The sequence below is a fragment of the Erinaceus europaeus genome, chromosome 8 (assembly GCF_950295315.1).
Source record: "Erinaceus europaeus chromosome 8, mEriEur2.1, whole genome shotgun sequence".
NCBI classification, from domain to species: domain Eukaryota; kingdom Metazoa; phylum Chordata; class Mammalia; order Eulipotyphla; family Erinaceidae; genus Erinaceus; species Erinaceus europaeus.
The window spans coordinates 76,417,795-76,444,464 of NC_080169.1; the positions used below are offsets into that span (position 1 = coordinate 76,417,795).

Below are 26,670 nucleotides of genomic sequence, written 5' to 3' on the forward strand. Positions count from 1 at the left end.
CAGACTGTCTATTATACTAGCAACTTCCCAAACTTTTCTTTATCCCCTGCCTGTCTTCCACTGTCAAACTAGTCTCCCTATATATCTTTCTTTTTTTTTTTTTTAAATTTTTTATTTAAGAAAGGATTAATTAACAAAACCATAGGGTAGGAGGGGTACAACTCCACACAATTCCCACCGCCCAATCTCCATATCCCACCCCCTCCCCCGATAGCTTTCCCATTCTCTATCCCTCTGGGAGCATGGACCCCTATATATCTTTCACCATTTCACAAAAACTCACAATTGTTTCTTCTTATATCAAATCATGATGACTGTGGCCAATTTCTAGCATTCTCCATAAGTCATCATTTGAAAATAACTGCTTCTCTTTCTGGTGTCTGCTCTACAGTTACGGATGAGCACACTCCTCATACTCTTCAGCAAATATTTACTGAGCAAACACTGGCCATGGAAGCTGTGCTTCCTGTTGCTGGCACCCTCACATTTTAGTCCATTGTCTATGTTCTTCTGAATCAATCCTTACTGCCTTGGTCAGTTCATTATTTCTAAATAATATAAAGAAAATGGAGAAAGATAAAAATCCAATTCTAAAGATCTTATAATCAAAATGGACAGCTAAACAGTGAAACAATCAAGTTATACCACAAATCAAAATGGATTAAGTATCTATTGTTATGAAGAGAAAGAATAAGATAACCCTCATTTATAAGAACCACCACTGTGCTTAACACAGACCTCTTCATAATTCTGATCGCAAATTAGAGTTGATTTCACATTGATAGGCAGGCAGCATTAATTTACTCAGGGCTACCCATCAAACTAGGAAACTTAACCTTAAAGGGCAGGCTTTGTTCTAAAAGCCCCACTACCATTCATGCCCCTTACCACAATAATCAACAAAGGTTAACTGGGTTCCCAAATTCACTATGATCGTTCAAAGTATTGATGAAAGTAACTATTGATGTCTACTTCTCAATTATTAAGTACCTCCAAAGACCACTGTGCTGCGTACAGCGGGAGATACAATAGCAAGTAAGACCTAAGTTCTAGCCAAGAGATCTTTCAAATGCCAGAGTACAGAAGAGAATAAAAAAAATTGCAAATAGAGAGGTAGGAACAAAAAAGAGAGGTGTTGAAATAAGGTGTTGAAATATTAAGGGAAGGTTGGAGACCTCAGTTTAGAAAAGAAAATTTTTTTTTAAAAAAGGGGGGTCTTTAAAGAAATGACGAGCTGAGTGGTCCAGGAGGTGGCATAGTGGATAAATAAGGCTTTGGATTCTCAAGCATGAGGTCCCGAGTTCAATTCCCAGCAGTTCAATTCCCAGTTCCCAGTTCAATTCCCAGTACCAGAGTGATGTCTGGTTCTTTCTCTCTCTCCTATCATTTCTCATGAGTAAATAAAATTTAAAAAAAAAAAATTAAAAAATAAATGATGAGCTGACAAACTGCTCACCAGGTATAAACTGATGAATGCTTTTGAAGTATGCTGCAGATCTTTCAAACATACACATATACTTACATTTTCACTTTTTCTTTCTTTTTGCAAAGGTTAAGAAACAGAAAAAGAGAGGCATCTGCAGGACTATACCACAACTTGTGAAGCTAACAGAGGCTTGAACCCAGGTTGTCGCACATGGTAATAGGTGTGCTACCAGGTTATGTTACCATCTGGCCCTAAAGGTGTTCTGTAGTTTTTAATGGTTTTAAACACATAAAAATAACACTGAAACAGCAACCACTGCCACTAATTCTTATTCATCAAACAGGTTATTTAATAAGCAAAACTTCATTAATCTGGCTTTGAGTTATGTTATTTAATGTTCAAGGCAAAGCAAAGAATTTTATCAGGCCCAAGGTATTTATAAATGGCTGCAACAAATCATTCAATCTGCAAGTATTTCTTAAGTGTCTCCTAGGCAGTGAGCATTATCCTGGTAGAGTCAGTTTCTATAAACTCTCTACAAAACACTGTGAAGTCACTGGACTGGAGGCATCTTTAAGTCTTTTCCTTCCTCAATCAATGATGTCAAAAGATAAGGCTTCTCAGTTACGCTAGAGAGAGCTACTTTTAAAATCTTCACTATTTTTTTTTTTACTTCTCAAGTTTTCTTTATTAGTACTTTGTGGCATTTATTTATTTATTTTTTCAGGAAAGACTAGGGCTGACAGGCCATGAACTGTGTGGGTGGATGTAGAGACAAGAGGTGTGCTTAGAATAGAGCAAAAGATGACGACAGTGTAAGGAACAGAACTATTTTTTTTTCTTTTTTCTTGCCTCCAGTGTTAACACTGGGGCTCGGTGACTGCACTATGAATCCACTACTCTTGGAGGCCATTTTCCCCCCTTTTTTTGCCCTTGTTGTTATTGGTGTTGTTGGATAGGACAAAGAGAAATTGAGAGAGGAAAGGGAAGACAGATAGACATCTGCAGACCTGCTTCACCACTTGGGAAACAACCCCCCTGTAGGTGGGGGGCCGGGGGCTTGAACCAAGATCCTTACATAGTCCTTGTGCTTTGTGCCATGTGCATTTAACCCACTGCGCTACCATCTGGCCCTCAAACAGAAACCTTTTAGGGTGAAAGAATGCCAGGAGTTCCAGAATTTTTTAAATACATATTTTTTAAAGATTTTATTTATTAATGAGAAAAATTGGAGGAAAGAGAAAGAAACAGACATCTTTCTAGTACATGTGCTGCTGGGGATTGAACTTAGGACCTTGTGCTTCAGAGTACAACATTTTATCCACTGTGCCACCTTCCAGACTATGGAGTCCCAAAGTGTACAACATATGTAGGATAATTACATAAGCCACCCCCTTTTCATCTAATCAACAATGACTTTAGGAGTGATGACAGTTCTGAATCGAAGCATCAGTTACTAAAGGAGTAAAACATACATTCTGGAGTCACAAAGGAAAGTGAGAGAATTGATTCCAGAAGTAGATCAGAAGGTTTTTGTTTCTTTTTTTTTTTTCTGTGCTTCCTCCCCTTTGGAGGTTTTCTAAGAATGTAATTTGTCCCAGAGTGTCAGAGACTACAAGCTGTACTGAGTTTATGCACGAACTGGAGTAGAACAAATCAGATATAGAGGCCAACCAGAACATGTTCCTGCCTAAATCACATTCCTTCCCAGCCAACTGCTATGGTGTTGGGAAATCATCTTGTAAAAGACTTTTTTTCCCCCTTGAGCACATGAAGCTTGCTCAATGAATTAAGCATGTTCTCTCAGTGAAGATTTAGAACTTCAAGGAAACATCTGCAGTCACTTTTCTTTACCAGATGTTCTTCATCTGATCCAGGAACAGAGACTGATATTCTCTGACTCAGATATAGTTAAATTCTCACAAATTTGATATGAAAAATACTATTTAGAAGCTAAAGAAATAAAAGAAAAAATATTTACAATTAAAATGGGATTCCACTTTCCATTTATTAGATTGGTGAAATATAAAATGTTTTATAATACCAACTACCAGTGGGACATGAAGGAAAGTACTTTGTAGCTAGTTGGTAGGAAAATAAACTAGCACAATCTGTTAATAAAAAATGCACTTGTACTTTGGCTTAGCAGTCCTATCAGGAGAACCTAACCCACTTTATCTCTACAAGCACTCCTCAAGATTTATCTACAAGAGCATTCACTATAATATTTTTAAGTAGAAAAAAAGAACCAAAAACCTAGAAACAAATCATGACATATCTACATGACAGAACACCAAAAACTACTGAAAACAGAAGATGAATACATGTTGATCTGAAAAAAGATTTTCTAGATTTAAAAAAAGTTGCAGAAGTAAGTACAAAATGTATTTACTATTTTGATTTTCAAAACTGTCACTAAAATTCAGTGAGAAATAATGGTCCAGTTTTTTCTATGTTAAAATGATCTCACATATTAATTTAAAAGAAAGAAATAGTCATTCTAAAAACTATTGTTAATTTCTAAAGATATAAAAGTGATTATGGCGGCACTTCTAAGTTGTAGATCTAGGGGAGAAAATTACCTAGATATATGTATAAACTGCTTAAATATTTATTTTAAAATCTGAACATTTGCTGTTTCAACAGTTTGAAAGTATTAAAAAGTAATAGTACAAAACCAAATAACAATATTAAAGTCCAAGAAGCATACATGGGAAGCTTCCAGTCTAACTTTTAGAATGAATAAAGCTTTAAAAACATTGAGACCATAGGTTAACAGGGATTATCAAGTGTTCAAAGGTGAATATATTTCTTAAGAGAGACTGCATAGGGCTGGGGAGATAGCATACTGGTTTATGCAAAAGACTTTCATGCCTGAGGCTCTGAGATCCATCCCCTAGACCAGAGCTGCTGAGCACTGCTCTGGTGTCAGTCTGTCTGTCTATCTACCTCTGTAACTCTCATTAAAATAAAATCAGTAAAATACTTCTGGTGGTCATGAAGCCTTTCTGAAGCAAATAAAGCTCGACTCACCTATTGTTTAATGCTCCCCCAAGGTCACAGTCACATGGTCGACATCCATCCAAATCATTGCTTAAGCCCCAATGCTCTGGCTGCAAAACAAAAGATTAAATGTCTTAAGGTGGTTTCCTCTAATTACCCGACACACTCAGCAAGAAACAAGTTACAGCCTGTTTGGGTTAGTCTACCAAAAGGTTCATTTTCACCAAAAGGTTCATGTCCACCAAAAGGTTCATGTTCACCAAAAGCAGAAAGCCAACAACAAAGAATGTGAATATTCTGAAACAGAGAAATCCAAGCTGTAGGTCATTGGTGTCCCAAAGGGCTATGCATAATTGCATAATGCCACATCACAGTCCTTTCTGTGCCCTGCACTCAGTAATTAGTATAAGCAGGCAGTAAAGATGCCAATTTTCTTCATTAGAATTACTCTAGCAGTAAGAGTATTGTGGCAAACATTTGACAGACTTTTAAAATTTCACTAAGTTCTGTCTGTCATAAGCTATACCAATGAAGCTCTTCAAGGACTTATCAGTGTGGAAATAGTATAAAGCAAGGACAGTTTTCACAACTGAAAAGTGACAAGATCAATGAGTTTTGCAAGCAGTGGGAGTGAAATAAAAAGCAACAGCACAGAATCTACATTCAGGAGAAGACCTTATTGTACATTAACAAATATATACGTCCGGGACCAGGCAGTGGTGCACCTGGTTGAGCACATATAGTGTGCAAGGATCCAGGTTAAAGCCCCTGGTCCCCACATGCAGGGTGGAAGCTTCACAAGTGGTGAAACAGTTCTGCAGGTGTCTGTCTCTCTCTCTCATTCTCCCCCTCCCCTCTCAATTTGTCTCTATCCAATAATAAATAAATTATATATATATATATTTTTCCTAATGAGCAGGCAAAAAGCAGGTTCACCAATGAAAATTCAAACTCTAGAAATTTAACAATGTATCACGATAAATATGCAAATTTTTATTTACTGATGAGAAACATAATTTGGGGCCAGTAGATATCCCCCTCCCAAATTATAACAGCAATCACAAGATTCTATAAAAATATGGCATGATCTTTTAAACTACTCCATCCAGAATCTTCTTTTTTTTAACATATTTGTTAAGAATGATAGTTGGAGAGAGAAATAACCAGATCATCACTCTGGTACATGTGCTGCCAGGACTGAACTCAAGACCTCATGCTTCCTCAATGTTTTATCCACTGCACCACCTCCTGGACCACCACCCTGAATCTCTATAAGTGGTTTTTAGTGTATTCCTCTTCAGATTTTATGTATTTTGATGACTCTGTTCCTTATATCATCAAGATACTTATAAGCACTTTCTCATGCTATTGTCATTTTTCTTTCTTTTTTTTTTTTTTTTTTTTTTTACCAGAGCACTGTTCAGCTCTGGCTTATTGTGGTGCAGAGGCTTGAACCTGGTACTTTAGAGACTCGGGCATGAGTCTGTTTACATAAGCATTATGCTATCTACCCTTTGCCTGCTATTGCCATCTTTTTTTTTTTCTTTTTCTCCAGGGTTATTGTATGTTTCCACTACTCCTGGAGGCTATTTTTCCCAGTTTGTTGCCTTTGTTATGGTTATTATTGTTATTATTGTTATAGCTGTTGTTGTTGTTGGATAGGACAGAGAGAGATTGAGAGAGGAGGGGAAGACAGAGTGGAGAGAAGACAGAAACCTGCAGACCTGCTTCACTGCTTGTGAAGCGATTCTCCCTGCAGGTGAAGAGCTGGGGCTTGAACCGGGATCCTTACACTGGCCCTTGTTCTTTGCACCATGTACGCTTAACCCCTGGGCTTCCACCCAGCCCCCCACTATTGTCATTTTCTAGGGCAACCAGATACTACACAGTATAGGTGCTCCAAAATTTACTTAGTAATTTTTCCTCACTGCCGCTTCCAAATTCTTTGCTATGATTAATAAAAGATGGAGTCTTCTGTTGAATATGTCTTTGTCCATTTTCTGATTATTTCGTTAGGACAGATTCCCAGAAGTGGGATTACTGGGTCAAAGATTATGCATATTTCTACAAGCTGCTGATACATATCTCCAGAATGTGTCTCACAAAGTCTGAGTCACTTTGTATTTCCATCAGCAGTGAATAGCACCAGACCCTCACTGTGTCTCTTCTAATAGTAAGCACCCCTATTTTTAACTTGTTGGTATGTCTGTAAAGAATGGTGTTTCATGTTTACAGTTCTTACACCAGTCCTTGCGCTTTGCACCAGGTGTGCTTAACCCGTTGCGCTACCACCCGACTCCCTCACGTTTACAGTTCTAACAGCTCTGATGATTATCTTGTCAAATTACTCAGCCAGCCCTGGAGGTGGTTACCTGTGAGCATGAGGTAACCAGTCCAGTCCCTAGTATTGCATGCATCAGAGTGATGCTCTGGTTCTATTAATAAAAAATAATTTACTTATTCCTTAGTAATTCCTTCTTTGTTATCTGCCAACTTATGTCTTTATAATAGTTACATGTAAGGGAAAGGAAAGGACAACAGTGTAAAGCTTTCTCTCCTAGAACATGTCACATTCACATTTTCCCCTTCCCATGTACTTGGAGTTCACCTACCAGACACCGGTCGCAATGCTGTCCTGTCACCAGGCGTTTACAGTAGCAGTAACCAGTCTCTGAATCACAAGGATTCCTGCCAGGAATTGTTCCCAGAGGGTTGCAAGCACAAGCTTTATATTGAAGATAAAATAAAGTGAATTTAAGGCAGTCTGGATTTAGAATTGAGATACAATGGGAATTATGTATACATGAGAACTCCCAGAGTTTTTAGAAAATGTACTTACATTGACAACCAAATGGATCTTCAGCACTTAGACCATAGAAGCCTTCTTTGCAAATATCACAGTGTTCTCCTTCCACATACAACTTACACCGACACTGGCCAGCAATGAGGCCAACAGAAAAATCAGTGTAACTATCACAAACTCCCTCATTCTGAGAACCAGCTGGATCACAAGTACATTCTAAGAAAAATGAAAAAAAATGTATCAAGAAATACATCATGATTGTAAAAATTTGCATATTCCTTTCATCCCTTGAATTCTTACAAAGATAGGCTAAAGAGGACTGGGCATGGTCTAGGGAGATAGCATTATGGCTACGGAAAAAGATTTTCTTGCTTAAGGCTCTATAGTCACAGGTTCAATCCCCAGCACAACCACAAGCCAGAGCTGAGCAGTGCTCGGTAAAAATAAATAAATAAATATTACACTGCAAAGTAAATTTCACACTGAGTTTCCTAGGTAGTAAGAAAAGAGCAATGTGGAATCTGCTGAGTCTGAAAAGAGGGTGAAAATTTCCAAATGAGTCAAACTCAAAGCTGGCCTATAGTTGGTCCCACCTCATGCCTTTTCCCCCCACGTACGTTCACAGACATTAGGGTCTCGAATGTCTCTCTCTGGGTGCTGATAGTAAAACGGCTTGCACTGCTCACAGTTGCGTCCCATTGTGTTGTGCTGGCACTCATCACACACTCCTCCACTGACGTTTCCAGTAGCCAAGTAAACTGCCATGTCAAAGTGGCATGAGCTGGAATGTTCATTGCAGTTACACTCTGTGTGACAAGACAAACATCAAGAAAAGCTCTTAAAATCTATTTTCCAATGGAGGATTGAGGTTGGTAGGGGGAAGCTCATTTTGCAAACTAGGGACAAAGTTCAAGCAAAATGGAAATTAATGAGAAAGCAACCATGGTGAAAAAGGACAGAGTAGTCACTTATGACATCAGTTTAAGTCCTAAATGAGGCTAGGAACCTTCAAAGTGTGAACTTTATGGAAGACACTCAAGGGTTTGTTCTTTCTGGAAGAGAATGGGCTGTAAAGCTGCAAACTTTTAGAGAAGTACCTGTTGGAAGTTTGCTGACTGGAATTCTGTCATTTGTGGAAGCCATCTTTAGTCTGGCTCAGGATGAGAATGCATGGAAGTATATCCTTCCAGAGGGTTTTCTAGGCATATGCTATCCGGAAAACCTATTTGGGTTCCCTAGCTGGAGGAACCTGGTGTGAAGACCTAACTTCCCTTTCTCTGTACCCATCACACCAAGCTAGGGTCTGTTGAACTAGAATTAAGGTCTGTTAAACAACTATCTAGCCAGCTTTGAGAGCGATCAGTCCTTCCTCCTGCCTATTTGGCAGAGACTTGATCCAACCCAGCTTTAATCATCTCTAATGAGCAAAAAAGTCTTCATTAGTTTCTTTCTCACATTGAAGCTTAATTCAACCTAGTCCTTCTAAGACTTTACCCTCTATCATTATCTGTCTTTTCTCTGTGACATAATATTCTGCATATAGGAGCTGTGTCTTAGCTACTGACATGTCCTCAGTGGCCAGCAGAGTAGCACCTTTGATACATAGGTTGAATGATACCTTGGAATAATTTCCCAGCTTAGACTTGCAGTGGTCTTGAGACTGTCCTTGAGCCTTTGTGCTTCACAATGCACTTCTTATCTAAATTCTCACTCCTCACTATGTGTACCCCCTTGCCACACCTCCCTTTCTCTTCTTTTTAATTCAGCAACCTTAACTATCTATCAAGGGCTGGCTGAATTGTCCTTTCTAAGAAAACCTTGACCATTCCAGCTCTCACTGGCTTCTGAACTTCTAGAATATGGGCTGAAAAGGTCTTATCCTTGACAAGAGGGCAGTATATCAGTCAGTGTGGGGGGGCGGGGGGAGGGAGAGGAAAGTGATGGTGTTTCAGACTACACCTCTGCCCAGAAAATTCCAGTGGGATGAATGATGTCTGCCAGAAACTGCAGCTGGGCTGGCATAGAAACAAGGCTAAAAAGTTTTACCCTGTCTCTTAGTTTGCTTTTCTAAAATTATCTTTATTTATTTACTGAATAGAAACAGACAGAAATCGAGAGGAATGGGGGATAGAAAGGGAGAGAGACACCCACAGCCCTGCTTCATTCACCACTTGTGAAGCTTTCCCGCTACAAGTGGGGACTGGGGGCTTGAACCCGGGTCCTTGCACATGTAACATGTGCACTCAACAAGGTGCACCACCACCTAGCCCCCACCCCATCTCTTAGGCCTTAAAACTCTACCATGTTATGTGTTACACTCATGGTCATCTTGCTTTAAAAGCAGGTATAACATCAGGGATAACAGTACAGTCTTTTACTAAATCCATCAAAGGTATAGGTATTTAGTAAGAACAATTAATTTAATCAAATGGATAGTATTGGTTTCCCTGGAATATCACACCACAGCTAAAAAAAAAAGTAGTCATGGTGGTCCAGAAGATGGCACAGTGGATAAAGCACTGGACTCTCAAGCATGAGGTCCTGAGTTCAATCCCTGGCAGCATATATGCCAGAGTGATATCTGCTTCTTTCTCTACTCCTATCTTTCTCATTAATAAATAAAACCTTTAAAAAGTCTCTTCTCTAAAAAAAAAAAAAAAAGACAGAAAAAAAGAAAAGGGTAGTGACTTTTCTACAGTACCTCTACTCTAATCAGAAAATGGATATAATGGAGCCCAGATTGATTCAAAATGTCCCTCTGACAGAAACTTACTTTTGCAGGCATTGCTGTTTCGACCTTCAGCAGGTCTCCAGGGTAAATCATGATAGAAATCCATGCACTGCTCACAGTTTAAGCCCTTAGTATTATGCCTGCACATGCAATGTCCATGGACCTTGAAAGTTATTAAAACAGGAAAGAACAAAATAAGAGAGACAATCATGGCCAGCGTTTGCTGCAATCAAGGAGAAAAATATGCTGCAAACCCCCACACCATTTCAAATGAATTTCTGCATCATCATAGTTAAGGTGTTGTATTCCCTTTTTAAATTTTGTTCACTCCCCTAATGAGCTTCACTCTCTTACTGATGATGGCTCTACAACTTCCACTTTAGGAATTGTCCCTATTTCAACATTGATACTAAACTTAATATTTTATAGAGTTATCTCTGAGAATTCAAATAAACAAAATTAGTGACTAAAGAACTTTTAAAAACAAGTAATTCAGAGTTTTTAAAAGTCCATTAGGGTAAAAATCAACAAGCTACAATGCAGAACTAAACACATGCACACCATCTGGGGACCAATCTACTACAGGTTTTGCAACTATGTCATGTATATAATGATATATATATATAAGTGATCTTGAAACTGACGGTATATATTTTCCATTGTATCGCAATCCTATATCCAAACAACCTTGCTTATTTGCTTTGTTTTTAACTATAGGCACAGCAATTTTTTCCTGCTAAAATAATATTTTAAAAATGTAACATTTAGGGCTGGGGAGACAGCATAGTAGTTCTGCAACAGCCTTTCAAGCCTGAGGCTGAGGTCCCAGGTTAAATCCTCAGCACCACCATAAACCAGAACTGAGCAGTGTTCTGGTCTCTTTCTCTCTCTCTTGATATCTTTTCCTCTGTACCTACTCTTTCTCATTAAAATAAAATAAATATAATTTTTTAAAAGGTAGCATTTAACAAATTCATATTTTTGTTTCAGATAAATACAAAATGTAAGAAATAAAAAAAAGAAAGAGGGGCTGGGTGATGGCACACCTGGTTGAATGCACATGTTACAGTGCACAAGGACCCAGGTTCAAGCCCCCGGTCCCTACCTGCAGGGGGAAGCTTCACTAGTGGTGAAGTAATGTTGCAGGTGTCTATCTATCTCTCTCCTTCTCTATCACCCTCTTCCCTCTCAATTTCTGGCTGTCTCTATCCAATAAATAAATAAATAAATATAATTTAAAAATAAATTGACACCATAGAGGACCATTAATGAACTACTTTGTGTTGTATTGTGGCAACACATGCTAAAGGCTCCTGAGGCATAAAACTAATATAGAAATTCTTTCAATCTTCCAAATATGTATGCACATGGGCATCTCAGCTTAATACTGGTTTCTCTAGAATGAAATTCAGAGCAGACATTTCACCCTGGGCCCACCTTACCAAGAGTGCAGTTAGTAGAAGATTAAAATTCTCTTAGTACAAGTTGGTTTACCTAGACTGAAAAATAGTTCCACAAAGCATACTACAGAACTCTCCAGTGTCTGAATAAACAGCACAAGGTACTATGAAACAAGTAACAGTGACAGCACAACATGTCATTAGCTACACAGCAGACTTATTACACTTATAATACAATGTGTGATATAATTTATCACACACTGTCTGAGAGATGAGCAGCAGGACTGGAAAATCATCCTCCTTACAAGCTCTAAAAACTCAACTTTTCCTCTATAACAATGTTCTAACTAGAATACAAGTAAGGCAAACATTTTAGAGCATTGAATACACTCAATAGCGTAGGGTGAGAACTAACAATCTCTGTAAAGGCAAGAAAGGAGGCCTGTTTTTAGTGGAAGGAACTTTGGGGATGAATTAAAGAGAGCTGGGGTCAGCTAGTTGAGTGCACAGGCTATAATGCACAAGGACCCAGGCTTGAGCCCCCGGTCCCCACCTGCAGGGAGAAAGCTTTTGAAGTGGTGAAGCAGCAGTATTGCAGGTCTTTCTTCCTATCATCCCTACCCCTCTCAATTTCTGACTGTCTCTATCTAATTACTAAAAAAAAAAAAAGAAAGAAATTTTAAAAAAGAAGTAAGAGTTTCTAAGTGTCAATTAATTTCTAAGTGCCAATTAGTTACTTAGCATCCTTTGGCAAACTACTTAGCCACTGGTCTCTTTTAATAAAGAGTTGGTTTAGTAAAAACCTGTCTAACTTTAAAATTACCAATTTATTTCCAAACTGGTAAAATGCCCTTATTTTATATATTTCACAAAGTATCTGAATCTTGATGTTTTTAGGAATCCCTAATTAAAAATCACAATATGAAAGTTGGAAAACAATGAAACTAGAAGGTATAAAGAAATAATTTAATTCCTTCTTTCACTCACAGGCAGAAGTTGCAAGACAAGATCAGAAGAGAAAACACAAGTAGAACCTGAACTGGAGTTGGTGTGTGTTGTACCTGGGGGGATGGGGGGGTACAGGTCCTGGAAAAGGATGACAGGATCTAGTGGGGGTTGTATTGTTATGTGGAAAACTGAGAAATGTTATTCATGTACAAACTATTGTATTTATTGTCGACTGTAAAACATTAATCCTGCCAATAAAGAAATTGAAAAAATAAATTAATTAATTCCTAGAGGACAGTCTGTAGTTCTAGCTTCAAATTTCCAGTTTCTTTGAGTTGAGATTAGGTTATGCCGTCTAGCATGAAGACTGGAATGTTCGCGGTTTTTAATCTTCTCCAATGTATTGAAAGATGTGATTGTTATTTAGACAACTTTTTAATCCTTGTTGACTAAAACATCTACTTCAGCAGCAAGCTACAGCCACAAAGTCAGAATATCCATTCAGTGTCTATGAAATGAGCTGTCCTTACATTCTCATTGTCCAAATTATCCAAGAAACTCAGCAAAGATCTACAAAAGTTAACTGGTAGAAAATGTGAAAGGTGGAAGGTTAAGACTAGCTTCATTTTGCTTTGTAGAATCACTTTATGAAGGAAAAAGCCACACAGGTCATTTGCTTACCATTCCTTCTACTTCCTCATCAAAGCCATCTACAGGGGCGCATTCACTGGCATGACCATAGCAGAAGCAATTTCCTCGAACCACCATATCATAGACTGCATAGTAGTATTTTTCTCTGATTTCCATTCTGGAATCCAAAAGGTTATCTCCCAAAGTATGTAGTTTCACAAACTTGATTCTCAGATTTGTGATTTTGAGGAGATCTATGAAGGTTACCAAGGAAAAGAAAAATGTTCTTCTTTTACTGCTTCTTTTAAATGGAGGTGCGACATGAAGATGATTTCAATAAAGTTTAACTCCTCAATCCCTTGTACTGGCTAGATTCTATGACAGTGAAATCTAACATAATGTGGTAGTCCCTGGAAGAAAGGTTACTACCTTCCTATCACTTTATTAAGAGAATCTCTTCTGTGATGATTTGTTGGCAGATGATGTTTCAGGAAGAAATGTGAAAGCTAAGAAATTGAAGAATGCTTGACTTCCAGAACCCACTGGCATATCGTCATCTAAAATACAAGACCAGCTGGTTCTAACAGCAACTAACATCAATCTTAAAATCAGAAAATTCCATTCAGGAGGGAAAAGGTTTATCAAAATACTCCGATATTTCATTATAATGAATAGGAACATTTCACGTCCACTTTCAGAGAGGAAAATAGAAACCAAACCCCCTCCATTTGATGAAATCCAAATTACTAAAATAGTCACCAAATAAGTGCAATTCAAAGAGAGAATAACTCAGCCAAGTTTTTAAGCAGTGTTCCAAACTACAACTTTTAATCCTAGTTATGCTATGTAATTTATTAATATAATTTCTAATACAAAGGAATAAGATGATTAGTATTAGTATGTATGAAGTAAACATTATAACAATAATATAAACTAGGCAAAAATGCTCTTTTCCCAAGTATCAGTCACTGAAACATCAATTTTTTTATTTTTGTCTTGTCTTATTTTTCTAGGATCTGTAGACATGTGTATTAGAGAAACTGGGCTATATGTTACATTATCTAGTAACCTGCCAAGCTAAGAGTCCAAGTTCTCTTCTCCATCAGTGTTTCCACTATTTTCCAAGTTGCTTTTGCTGAAGTACACCCCCCAAAGGTTGATCAGTGCATTTGCCCTCCCATGTAGCTCTACAGCTTTTAACTGCTCAGCTTTGCTTTCTTTTCTGCTGATGCAGTCTTATAATTTACACCATGGGACAACAGGGTCTTGGCCCAGTGAAACAGTTACTTTCAAAGCCCAAATGCAATGTTAAATACTTATAATACATGCATAGCTTACATCAAAGAGTTTAGAAATCACTATGGGTTGAAAGAACGTCTATGCATTAAACTTAGGCTCTTTGTAGAATCCAAAACTGAACAGAGAAACTGTGGTACTACTGAGCTGAATGGAATCTGTGAATGCCGACATTTCCTCCTGCACAAATGTTCCTGCACAGAATGAGCACAAGTGCCTATTGATGAAGAAACCAAACAACAAGCTGGAGGAGCAGCTGGAGTATTTAGCAACCCTTGAACTGATCTTTGTGGAAGCCCTTAGAAGAGCAAATATGCTCACTCTGCTCTCTCCTACCATATTTAACAACAACCAAGCCTCATACAGCCTGATGTTCTAAGAGGCAAAATCACTTTTGTAGTGAGTCTCAGGGGTCTCAACAATGGGGACGACTAAAGAAGTATTGTTCCCTTGATCACAAAGTAAAACAAAAGCACTAACAGCTAAAATGAATGTTTCTTTAATATAGAAATAGATTTCCTGATGCCACCTAACAACAAATGACAAGAATTCTAAAGGCAACACATTCCCCCAGTTGCTATGAATTTCACTGAAAAAGGAACAGACTGAGTCCCTTTAGAGTATCAGGAGGTGTTGGTCATGCGAAAGATTCTCACAGTTGATCTCTGAGAACAGGAAGGGCAGGACTCAACATTGCTCACTCGGGAATGAACACAGAGCTGCATGTGTCATTAAATATTAGTTTTACAATATAATGAATGAGCCAATTACAGTCCTGAGACAGTCTGGACCATATGTAAAATTAATTTCAGTGGGGAAACAGCACTTTTCTGGCATTACTCCCTGGACTACTTCCATTCTAGTTTTCCATGCTTCCAGCTGGGAAGTTCTATGGCCTTGGTTAAAAATAGGACCAAGCACAGCTGGGAAATATCAGCAAGAATTAGCTCTCCCTTTACTCAACTAATAGCACCTTTATGCATAAAGGGGGATTTTGTCCTTTCACCCCAGCAATGGGAACAAGGTCCACACAAGACCTGTATCACAGCCAGTGGCAATATTAACAGAGTAGTGGCAGTGGTTTCAAGTGATTTAGCAGTCTCTATATATCAGGCACTTTGGTAGGTAGCTCATTTCCCTCTATAGCAACCCAAAGATCAACATTACTAACCCTGAGAGATTTGAAAAATAGAGGATACATTGTAAAAGGTTTAAATAAATTATTCATCCAAAACCATACAGCTACAATACTCTGGAGCTATGATTTAAACCTATGTCTGTTCTCAAAAAAAAAAAAATCTAACTTTTAAACTTTATACATCCCATTTCCCAAGAACATCAAAATGCAATTCCTAGTAACATAAGAATATCTATTAGGGGCTGGGTTGGATCGACCTTCTCGTGGTGCATCCCGTGAGTACCCATTCATTGGGGAAACTGACGATCCTTCCTAGCCGACTGAATCCACATGGATCCCAGTCACTTTCAAAGCCAGCAACAAGCAGCTCCTGACAGCTTTCAACCTGACGCTGTTGACTGGCTACGGAAGAAGGGCAAACGCTAGAAGAAGAAGGGGCTGGGTGGTACTGCACTTGGTTAAGTGCACGTGTTATAGTGTGGAAGGATCCGGGTTCAAGCCCCCAGTCCCCGCCTGTAGGAAGAAAGCTTCATAAGTGGTGAAGCAGTGCTACAGGTGTCTTTCTATCACCCCCTTCTCTCAATCTCTATATAATAAGTAAATAAATCAAAATAAAAAGATTTTAAAAAATACTTATTGAATGTTGGAAAGAGCTCTGAACTGAGAATCATAACACAGAGGCTCAGGTTTCACTAGGGTAAAAGCCATGTCACCACGTTATTTTATTCCAACTCTGAGCTTTAGTTTACTCATCAGTTGAATGGTGATGTGACCTTCACCTAACTGACCATATTGAGCATTGTTGAGACTTCTTAGTTTCTCCAACTATCCTACTCTCCTTTCTTTTACAAGAAGAGCTGGACCCAAGAGTTGCAGAGAACATGTGCTACTTAGTTAGAGATGCTCCCAGTGTCTCCTACAGTGTGGCTACTGTGTTAAATTTTAGCCAACTGGGTGTGAACAGAAGTGATATGGCAACTTCCATACCACTTTTCCTTCAGATTGAATCCTCCCATGAATTGAAACAAGGACATGGTAGTATTGGTTCAGTACTTCCCCTATAGATAAAGATCACAAGACAATATACGCAGATATCTTCGCCCACCCTGTTCAACGCCTGACATCTCGTCATCCAATCTGGTCTCCTACGCCTACACTGAACTTCTCTGTTCCAGACTCTTGGAAACAGAGTTGGCAGTCAGCTGAGGTAAAGAACAAACACCTCATCATAGACCCCTGCAAGCGTCAACCCGGCTTTGACCTAGCACGTTATGACTGGGCCCTCCTCAATCGCTATCGAACAGGCCATGGCCGGTGTGCCGCTATGTTCCATCGCTGGGGAGCCAGAGACGACCTGAACTGCCCCTGCGGCTACAGACAGACTATGACCCACATAGTCAAAGACTGTCACCTCTCCAGATTCAAAGGAGGTCTCGAAACTTTACATCAGGCTCAACCTGACGCTGTTGACTGGCTACGGAAGAAGGGCAAACACTAGAAGAAGAAGACAATAGGAACCAAGGTGACATAGTGGTTAGGGCTGCCAGATTTACAAATTCCAAAAATCCAAGATGCTCAGTTATATCTAAACTTCAGATAAGCAATCATTATTAAGTATATCCTAAATCGCATGGGACATAGGTACACTAACCACTAGACAGTATAAGATATTCTCGTACTGGTCACAACTATTACATAGGATATACAAAAAAAAAAATCAATTTGCTGCTAATCTGTATTTCAAATATACCTGGGCATCACCCTGTATTTTTACTTAATTAGCCTATTTATGGCAATTGAGTCACATTTCTTTTCTGGAAATTCCTGAGTGACTGTGTGAGAGACTTAAACATCTATTTTGTTAGAACCATTGTATTTGGAGGGACACCTCTTACAACAGTATATTCTATATTCTAATATACTGAGCAATAACTTATTATGGTCAACAGTGTTTTTGAGTATGACACAAATCTTTCATTCTTATCAAAATGTATTCCCTGTAAGTAGAGAGTACTATAGGAAAAAAGAGGGGGGCACAGAAAGAAGATGAGGTGAATTTAGCGTTGGATATTTAGATTTTATGCAGTGTGCTCTGGCTAAGAATTTCTCATGGTTACTAGTTTCCATCAAAACTCTTCTTTGAAAATAATCTTACTTTGTATCCTTGGACTGTAAGGATCCTCTATTTTGAAGGCAGGATCTAAAGCACGAAATATCACCTAAAAATAAATAAGAATAATTAGTATTTGTAATTATCACAAAATAAATTTGAAAGTAGAATGTAAAGCAAATTTTTAAAAAAAGCAAACAAACCTCTCCTTCTGTCGAGGGTTCAATGTCGGAATATCGGGAATCACAAATGATATCATCAACTTTTTTCATAGGCCCAGTTGAAATGCCTGGAAATGAACTCTCACAGTCATAGGCAAAGTATCGGTAGACGCCCCAGGTTTTCCCAAAGTCAGATGAGCGTTCTATGAGCATGGCAGCTGGACGAAATGTCTAAAGAAAGGGAGAAAAAAGCTCATTTGATATTTCCTATCTGTATTTTCTTCTTAGTCTCATGAAAACATCACAAAACTGAGTGCCACAAATCCTGACAGCATGTGGTTGGTATTTCAGATGGTGGCTAGATTTCAAACACTCCAAGCTGCTCTACAAAGCCTCTTCTCACAAGCACAGTATCTACCTAGTCTCTAAGATTATACTTTCTCCCACCTTACCAGAGACTAGTAAGCTGTTTCCTTTTGGAGCTACTAATAAACAGGTCTTAATAGCAAACACATTTTGGAATAATCAGCGTGCCCATAATGATCCTTAGAGTTAACTTTCTTTTATGTAAACATTCAATGGAGGTGTAATGGCTGCTACTCAGTATCAATCATATATTGCAAGGCAGTACATATACAGATATTTATCACTTATAAATACACCATATGCCAAGCATAACCGTAGGATTTCAGGTGTTTAGGAAAATAAGAGGAAAGACTTACTAACTGAAGCTGGGGAATCCCACAATTCCACTCCAAAAGAAATGAGAACAGGGGAGTTAGGCGGTAGTGCAGCAGGTTAAGCACACGTGGCACAAAGTGCAAGGACCAGCTTAAGGATCCCGGTTCCAGCCCCCGGCTCCCTAACTGTAGGGGAGTCGCTTCACAGGCAGTGAAGCAGGTCTGCAGGTGTCTTTCTCTCCCCCTCTCAGTCTTCTCCCATCTCCATTTCTCTCTGTCCTATCCAACAACTACGACATCAATCCAACAACTACGACATCAACAACTACAACATCAACTACTACAACAACAACAACAACAACAACAACAAAAGAGAACAGGAACTCAGATGGATATCTGTACTTGAATGTTCAGAGTGGGATTACTCACAATAGCCAAAATGTGGAAACAAGCTAAATGTCCATCAAAAGATGAATGAATGAATGAATGAACAAGATGTAGTATATATAAATAATGGAATATTGTCTAGCCATAAAATAGTAAGGAATTTTGATACTTCCAACAACCTAGGTGGACTTAGGAAATTTTATACTAGGTAAAATAAACCAGATACAAAAGGACAAATACGTGGTCCAGGAGGTGGCACAGTAAATAAAGCATTGGACTCTCAAACCCAAGATCCAGAGTTCAATCCCTGGCAGCACATGTATCAGAGTGATGTCTTGTTCTTTTTCTCTTTCCTCCAATCTTTCTCATTAATAAATAAATAAAATAAAATAAATAGGACAAATACTGTATGTTCCACTTACATGATGTTTTGTGTATGTCTTAAAATTAGAAACAAGAAGTATATTAAAGGTTAACAGAAATTGGATGGAAGAGATAATAAAGTCATTCTTTAATAGATTTTCTGTTCAAGGTGAAGAAAGAAATCTGAAAATAATGGAGATGGCTGCAGTCTCTGAATATTCTTTTTTTTTTTTTTTTTTTTTAACCAGAGCACTGCTCAGCTCTGGCTTATGGTGGTACAAGGGATTGAACCTGGGACTTTGGAGCCTCAGGCATGAGAGTCTCTTTGCATAACCATTATGCTATATACTTCCACCCAAATATTCCTAAAGTCACCAAACTGCAAACTTACTAATGGGTAAAATGGCTAACTTTGTGGTATGTATAATTTTACACACACACACACACACACACACACACACACACACACACACACACACACACACACATATCAGGAACACTTCAAAAAGAAAGTGGCATCAAGCTAGATCTTAAGAGTCAGGAAATAGCTCACTTGGCAGAATGCACACACTTTACCATGCACTATGAGTCCTGGCACCACACAAAAGCACTATGGATGAAAATAGAGGAGCTCCGTGATGGTAGAGCCATGCTGTGGTGCCTCTCTTCTCTGTATCTATCTCTCTCCCTCTTTCTAAAGTAAGTTAATAAGGAAATTGGCCTAGGGAAAGCAGCTGAGCAATAGTTTTCCATATATGTCCTCACAATAAAAACTAGTTTATTTCCCAGTTAAAGGGTGGGAATGCTGGGGGGCGGGGAACTTGGTTGGAGTAGAACTAGAAGTTGTACTTGGACTGAAAGAAGTATACTTCATAAAAAACAACCATGTGTTTCCATGTGACAGTAACTCTCTTGTAAATCATTATTTCCCTCATAAAAAAAAAAAGAAATTGATGTCTCTTAAAATTAAGTAGAGTGCACATATTATAATGCACAAGGACCAGGGTTCAAGCCCCCAGGCCCTACCTGCAGAGTGGTGAAGCAGTGCTGCAGGTCTTTCTCTCTTACTCTCTATCTTCCCTTCCCTCTCAATTTCTCTGTCCTATTCAAAATAAATGAAAGTAAATAATAAAATATATTTTAAAATCTAGTGAAGATAAAATACGTTGACAATAATATATATATATATATATTTTTTTTTTTCCTCCTCCAGGGTTATTGCTGGGCTCGGTGCCTGCACCATGAATCCACCGCTCCTGGAGGCCAATTTCCCCCCCCCCCCCTTTTGTTGCCTTTGTTGTAGCTTCGTTGTGGTTATTATTATTGTCCTTGTTGACGCAATTCGTTGTTGAATAGGACAGAGAGAAATGGAGAGAGGAGGGGAAGACAGAGAAGGGGAGAGAAAGATAGACACCTGCAGACCTGCTTCACCGCCTGTGAAGCGACTCCCCTGCAGGTGGGGAGCCGGGGGCTCGAACCGGGATCCTTACGCCGGTCCCTGCGCTTTGCGCCACATGCACTTGACCCACTGCGCCACCGCCCGACCCCCGACAATAATATTTTTGTTGAAAGAGAGAGTAAGAGCAAGAGTATTTGGTTTGCAAGCAAATGCACGTGAGTTCACAGTGATGCTAATAACAGATAGAAATAGCACTCTGGCACACAGTGCTGAGGGTGGAGCTTGAGCTATGGACTTGGGAGCTATTTCACAGGCCCAGTTTTCAAAACCTCCAAGTGCTTCCCACTAAAAGACGAAGAATTTTAAAGTTGCGGTGGGGAAAGATAGCATAATGGTATGCAAAGAGACTCTCCTGCCTGAAGCACCAAGGTCTCAGATTCAATCCCCAACACCACCATAAGCCAGAGCTGAGCAGTGCCCTGTTAGAAAACAAAAAAAACCTACTTGGAGAACAATGACAGTGAAGATATACACACACACACACACACACACACACACACACACACACACACACACGCGAAAAAGAACCTTCCAGACTGTTTTGGTTGCACTTCCTCCTCTCTCCCTTCTGGAAGCTCTGGAATCCCAATGGGCCACTCAAAAGAGTCATCCAATTTCCGGTGAAATCAAGAAGCTGCTAGAAACTGGAACAACAAATTTACCTACAGAGCAGAAGCAGTTTGTGTTCTTTGCTTAGTTATCAACTGTCTTAGGCTTTACAATGCTCCACAGCTGCTTCAGAATTTATGCTAAATAAAAGAGCTATATGCTTGGAAACATCTGGCTTTACTCAAAAACCTACTAAGTCTATATGCTAAATGAGTTTTGCTAGCTTAAGAAAATCCAATCTGCTGTGCAATCAGCCATATCTATGGAAAACACAATAAAAAGGAACATATCTTCATTCAGTTTTTTTGGTTTGTTTTTTTTTTAGTATGTATTAATGAGACAAAAAGGAGAAAGAAACAGAGCATCACTCTAACATGTGATGCTGGGGATTGAACTCAAGACATCACACTTGATGCCACCTCCTGGATCACACTACTTTTTTTTTGTTTTATTTTAATTAAGTCACTCCATTGGGGTAACAAATTTACAAGTTATTATTACACATTTTCTTATCTCTCCATGATTAAGTGTCAGAATACCATACCCTCCACCAACATCGTCTTCTTCCACCATAAATACTGGGTTTTCAGCCCCCTCCTACCTCCCTGCTTTAGTCCTTGGATCTGCTGCAATAGAACCTGTGTTTTCCCTTTCTTTGTTTCTTAAATCCCACCTATGAGTGAGATCAAGTATTTGTCTTTCTCCTTCAGGCTTAACCTCTTCCTTCTTCATTTCAGTTTATAATGCCACCATCCTCTAAGTTACTCAGCTACATAATCTATGAGTTGACCCTTCCTTATCCACCCCTCCCTTACACTGTTCTGTCTCTTATCACTCTCTCCAATTCATAGTTTAACCTTCCATTCTGAAGAGCTAAAAACAAAGGCTCCTCTCTTTTAGCAATGATTCTCAAAGGTAGCAGTAGCAAAGGGTATAAAAATTTGGCAGCCATGGGCTAGTGTGATTTGAAAATGCTTCTCAGACTATAGTTCTAAGGCTCTTAATTTACAGGAGGAAGGTGCTTAGTACCTGATAATCATAGTCCACCTTTACATTAACACAGCAATCTCCTACATTATCACTCTATTAATGTTGTCTCCTATCCTGATATCTCAGCTCTGGCTGGTCTTTCCCTTGGGGCTCCCTCACTAAGACACAGGCATCATTTCCCTGTCAATGGCCTCCATATCTTATAAAGTTCACACTCTTCAGCAAGGACTGAAGCACTCACTCACAACTATCAACAACTATCCCAAGCTCCATGCACAATTTGATAGTGTGTGCTGAGCAAATGCTGCCCCCCCCCCCTACTTTCCCACCACAAGAGCTTTGCCAATAATGACTTTTCTTCTACCTCCTCCTGCTGAAATTTGGCTCATTCTCCCAGGTCCAGGTCAAGGACACTGTCCTTTCTCTTCTTGAGAAGCTTTCTCCTTTAACCCAGGCTAAAATCTTATCTCCTCCTCTATACTAATGTACATTAGCTGAATCCCCACTACTGCAGTTAGCACCTTCTCATGTGAATTATACATTATTTTCACACACACACACACACACAAAGCTCCCAGTGAGCAGTGATCACGTTTAGCTTTAATATCTCCCTTATGGTCGAGGGTAGTCTTACAAACAGAAAATGGCTGAATTCATTTGTCCATTTGCTCACTTGGTTAGCACTTAATGGGAGATCAATTACAACATGCCACGCTTCAACATCATTCAACCACATTTTCATTACACGCCAGGATAGCATGCCTTATTCCCAGGGCAGAGGCATGTTATGAAACTTTAAGGTGTGATCAGTCTTCCCACTTTACCAATGAGGAAGCCAAAGCTCTGCCCATACACACTAATAAAGAGGCAGAATAAGGCTCCATGCCCAAGTCTGTTCAGCGCTACAGATGTTTTTCTTACATGAGTTAAGAGTCCAAACAATGAGTTTCCTCTTAAAAAATGAAGTCTGACAACTTGTACCCATTCTTCACATCTAAGTTCAGTTACTGCCTCCTCTCTTTGACCTCCTAAATTTTTGTGCAGAGTTTCATCTTTGGCCCATTGTGTCCACTTGAATGAGTATTCAACTCCAGAATAGTTGTCCCAAGGAATTTTGGATAGAAACACCCTAGGAACTACCCATGCATGCAAATGCCCTATCCAAAGTTAAGAACAGGAACATAAACATTTACTGGGTTGTCAGAAAATTCATGATTTATTTGTCTATGTTTTTTTTTATATTTATTTTATTTATTTATTCCCTTTTGTTGCCCTTGTTGTTTTATTGTTGTAGTTATTATTTTTGTTGTTGTTGTTGGATAGGACAGAGAGAAATGGAGAGAGGAGGGGAAGACAGAGAGGAGGAGAGAAAGATAGACACCTGCAGACCTGCTTCACAGATTGTGAAGCGACTCCCCTGCAGGTGGGGAGCCGGGGTTCGAACCGGGATCCTTATGCCAGTCCTTGTGCTTTGCGCCACCTGCGCTTAACCCGCTGCGCTACAGCCCGACTCCCTTGTCTATGTTTTTTTTTAAAGCTTTTTAAAAATATTTATTTATTATTTATTCCCTTTTGTTGCCCTTGTTTTATTGTTGTAGTTATGATTGATATCGTTGTTGGATAGGACATAGAAAATGGAGAGAGGAGGGGAAGACAGAGAAGGGGTGAGAGACACCTACAGACCTGCTTCACCGATTGTGAAGTGACTCCCCTGCAGGTGGGGAGCTAGGGGCTCGAACTGGGATCCTTACGCCCATCCTTGCTCTTTGCGCCACCCGCTGCGCTACCACCGACTCCCATTTGTCTATGTTTTTCAATGTAAAAATGCGTCATGACTTTTTTGACAAAACCCAATGTAAGAATGACTTAGAGCACTTTTAGGTGTCACTTAATAATCTTCTTGCTTGGCTGAGTTTCATTTCTAGCCACCAAGCTGAGTGAGTGTGCTGTTAATGGTGGTACAAAGAGTAAGTAATGAGTTATTTAGGGGAAGCCCTCCCACCCATCTCACAATATCAGGTGTCACAATGTAAACCTCCCTTCCCTGCACCACCAGCAGGTTCCTGTGAAGGGGGGAGGGGAAAGGGGCTCAGGCCTGGGAACCCAAAATGCCTGAGTCATATTCTGACCTCCCCACCCATCCATGGCTCCTTAGTCTCTCAAGCTTTAGCAGAGGGTGCAAGTGGAACTTTCATGGCTGCCTGCCCACATGGTAAATCTATCCCTGGAACTTTTTCTTAGGCTGGGCAGGCATAGATAATGCCCCCAACTGCAACTGAAAACTGTTCAAAAGTGATTTTAATCTGAGGAGCAATAAGTAAATGATGGGTTTTATGTGCACCAACATGTACTTTAGGCCATAGAAAGTCTGCTGTTTCTAGCCAATTGCTTAAAGAAGAAACAAAGAGACTTTGTACAGGGACATTCCCTAGTCCTGGAATCATTTTACGTCTCTAAAAAGAAAAAGGATGAGAACAATCTACACTGAAGAAGGCATACATATTTCTCAAGAATCTGTAGCCTGTTCCCACAACTTTTGCAAAACCTTGAAAACTAAAGATAATACACTTCCTCTCAGTTACCAAACTCAATATTAAAACATAAACACAAGAGATCAGGGATTTACTCTCCAGATGTTTTATTGTGGTCTGGGAGGGAGTCAAAGCTGTCTCTCTCCCACAGGGAAGTAAAAAAAAAGATACCTAATTAAAAGTTTACAGTTGAATTACCTTAGAAAAGTGGCTCTTTCAACTTACTGCCACAAAGATGAGACTATTAGTTAAACTTTGTTATCTATGTCCCTGCTTTAAAAGCTTCTCAATTATCCCAATTTATGTTAACAATAATATTTAAGTTCTCATTAGGCCAATTCGCAACAGATATTCATTTTGAAAGGAGAATTGCAGTATTTTCCCATGTCATTTGTAAGAAAATTATGAATGCCTTACCTTGAAGGTCATTATGAGATGAGTAAAATGGAATTCTGCCTCCAAATCCAGTTGGATAGTTACATTTTCCACACCTATAGATTAAAAAAAAGGAAAGAGAAGGAAAAGAAGCGGTAAGGTAAGTAGGGAATGTTTTGAGACTATTGAAACTTAAATACAATTTGAGTCTCAGAAGCTGGGACTTTATTCTTAAGTTATCTTTGTGCTCCTCATAAAATTCTTTTTGCATTCTATTTGAAGTTAGAGTTAACATAACAACAATAAACTTTTGTCTTGATTTAAGCAGTAAAACACAAATCAGAATGATTCTTCTATTTTCTACAAATCACCCTGGAGTTCAACATATTGAATCTGTTCACTGAAACAAGACATCTTCCAGAATGTGTCTCCTTGCTGTCAAGAAAGATATCTTTGACTTAGAAAAAAGTGAAACATCTTCCCAGACTTCTAAAACCAAGCAGCTCTTAAAGTAGAGAGAAGGGGCACTTCCTGTGCACAGTAGGGGTTCAGATTCAGTCTGAAGCCCAGGGATAAAATCCTTTTCCAGCAGAAACACAAGTATTCCTTTTTCCTCTGCAAAGAAAATAAATAGGGGCTTACCACATAGGTTAGTTATACTCCAATTTGGAAAAACCCATTCCTGAAGGGGAAGCCTTTAGATGCATTTCTACAGCTGTAAAACAATGCTGAAGGGGGGGGGGGTCAAATAAATAAACTGGCCCAGAACAAATACTAACATCTTCCCTTTCAGGGGAAAGCCTGAACAAACAAATGAGCTTTTGCACCATGTCAATAGGGCTGAATAGGATGCTAGAATTCCAGGGATGGAAAAGCAACTCCTCCCCAATACTGCTAGGTCCTAAAGTCTGCATCTCTGGTAAAAGAGATATTTTCATGTTTTTTATACTTGAGAAGTATACTTCCTATACTTCTGGGGTCCATCAAAAGATATCTTGAATGGGGAAAGATAGGAATGTGTCAAAATGAATCACATCACACGCCAGTGTATTTTCAGGAATTCAGTAGGGCATATGAAATAAACTTTCCCTCTGGAAAACTGCCAAGTCAATTGGGGGGAAAAAGTGGTCACTGGAACGGATATGAGTTAGTTGGAATGCTAAAGAAAAACATACTCACCCTAGCAAACCTTATCTAACTCACTAAAAAGAACTGCATTGCAAATCTTCTCTGAGTATTTATTTTTGAGTGAAATGGTTAGCTAAGCAACTATATGTCTCTCATTTCCCAGGCTTTTAAAACCCTGCATTATTTGTTCAAAATTAAGAGGTAATGAAATAATGTAAAATACAAACAAGACTAGTACCACTTTGCAATATAAGAACATATGCTACAATGTGTGCCCAAGAGCACATTCCATTTTAGATTTGTAACCTGATTAAGCATTGCAGACTTTTTTTTCTTAATAAGAGAAGAAAAATGCAGAGAAAAGAAACAGGAACATTCTTCTCTGGTGTATTTGATTTCTGTCAGTCCTAGGAGGGAAAGTTAAAAGCAGCTGTATCTCCAAAGTCATTTTGGTACCTAAGCACTGAGCACTGATAAAGGATGCTTCCAAACAAAGCTCAAC

General features: G+C 39.1%; 1 protein-coding gene across 1 annotated transcript in view; it reads right to left on the reverse strand.

Annotated features, from left to right (window-relative positions):
• Positions 1-26,670, reverse strand: part of LAMB1 (laminin subunit beta 1) — an 87,016-nt gene that overhangs the window by 54,677 nt on the left and 5,669 nt on the right. The window contains exons 4-12 of the mRNA XM_060196405.1: positions 25,083-25,156; positions 17,689-17,877; positions 17,531-17,594; positions 12,993-13,195; positions 10,006-10,126; positions 7,850-8,038; positions 7,269-7,448; positions 7,042-7,154; positions 4,460-4,539 (exon numbers count right to left, since the gene is read on the reverse strand). Coding sequence (XP_060052388.1) covers positions 4,460-4,539; positions 7,042-7,154; positions 7,269-7,448; positions 7,850-8,038; positions 10,006-10,126; positions 12,993-13,195; positions 17,531-17,594; positions 17,689-17,877; positions 25,083-25,156 — 1,213 coding nt within the window. The remainder of the gene's footprint in view (positions 1-4,459; positions 4,540-7,041; positions 7,155-7,268; positions 7,449-7,849; positions 8,039-10,005; positions 10,127-12,992; positions 13,196-17,530; positions 17,595-17,688; positions 17,878-25,082; positions 25,157-26,670) is intronic.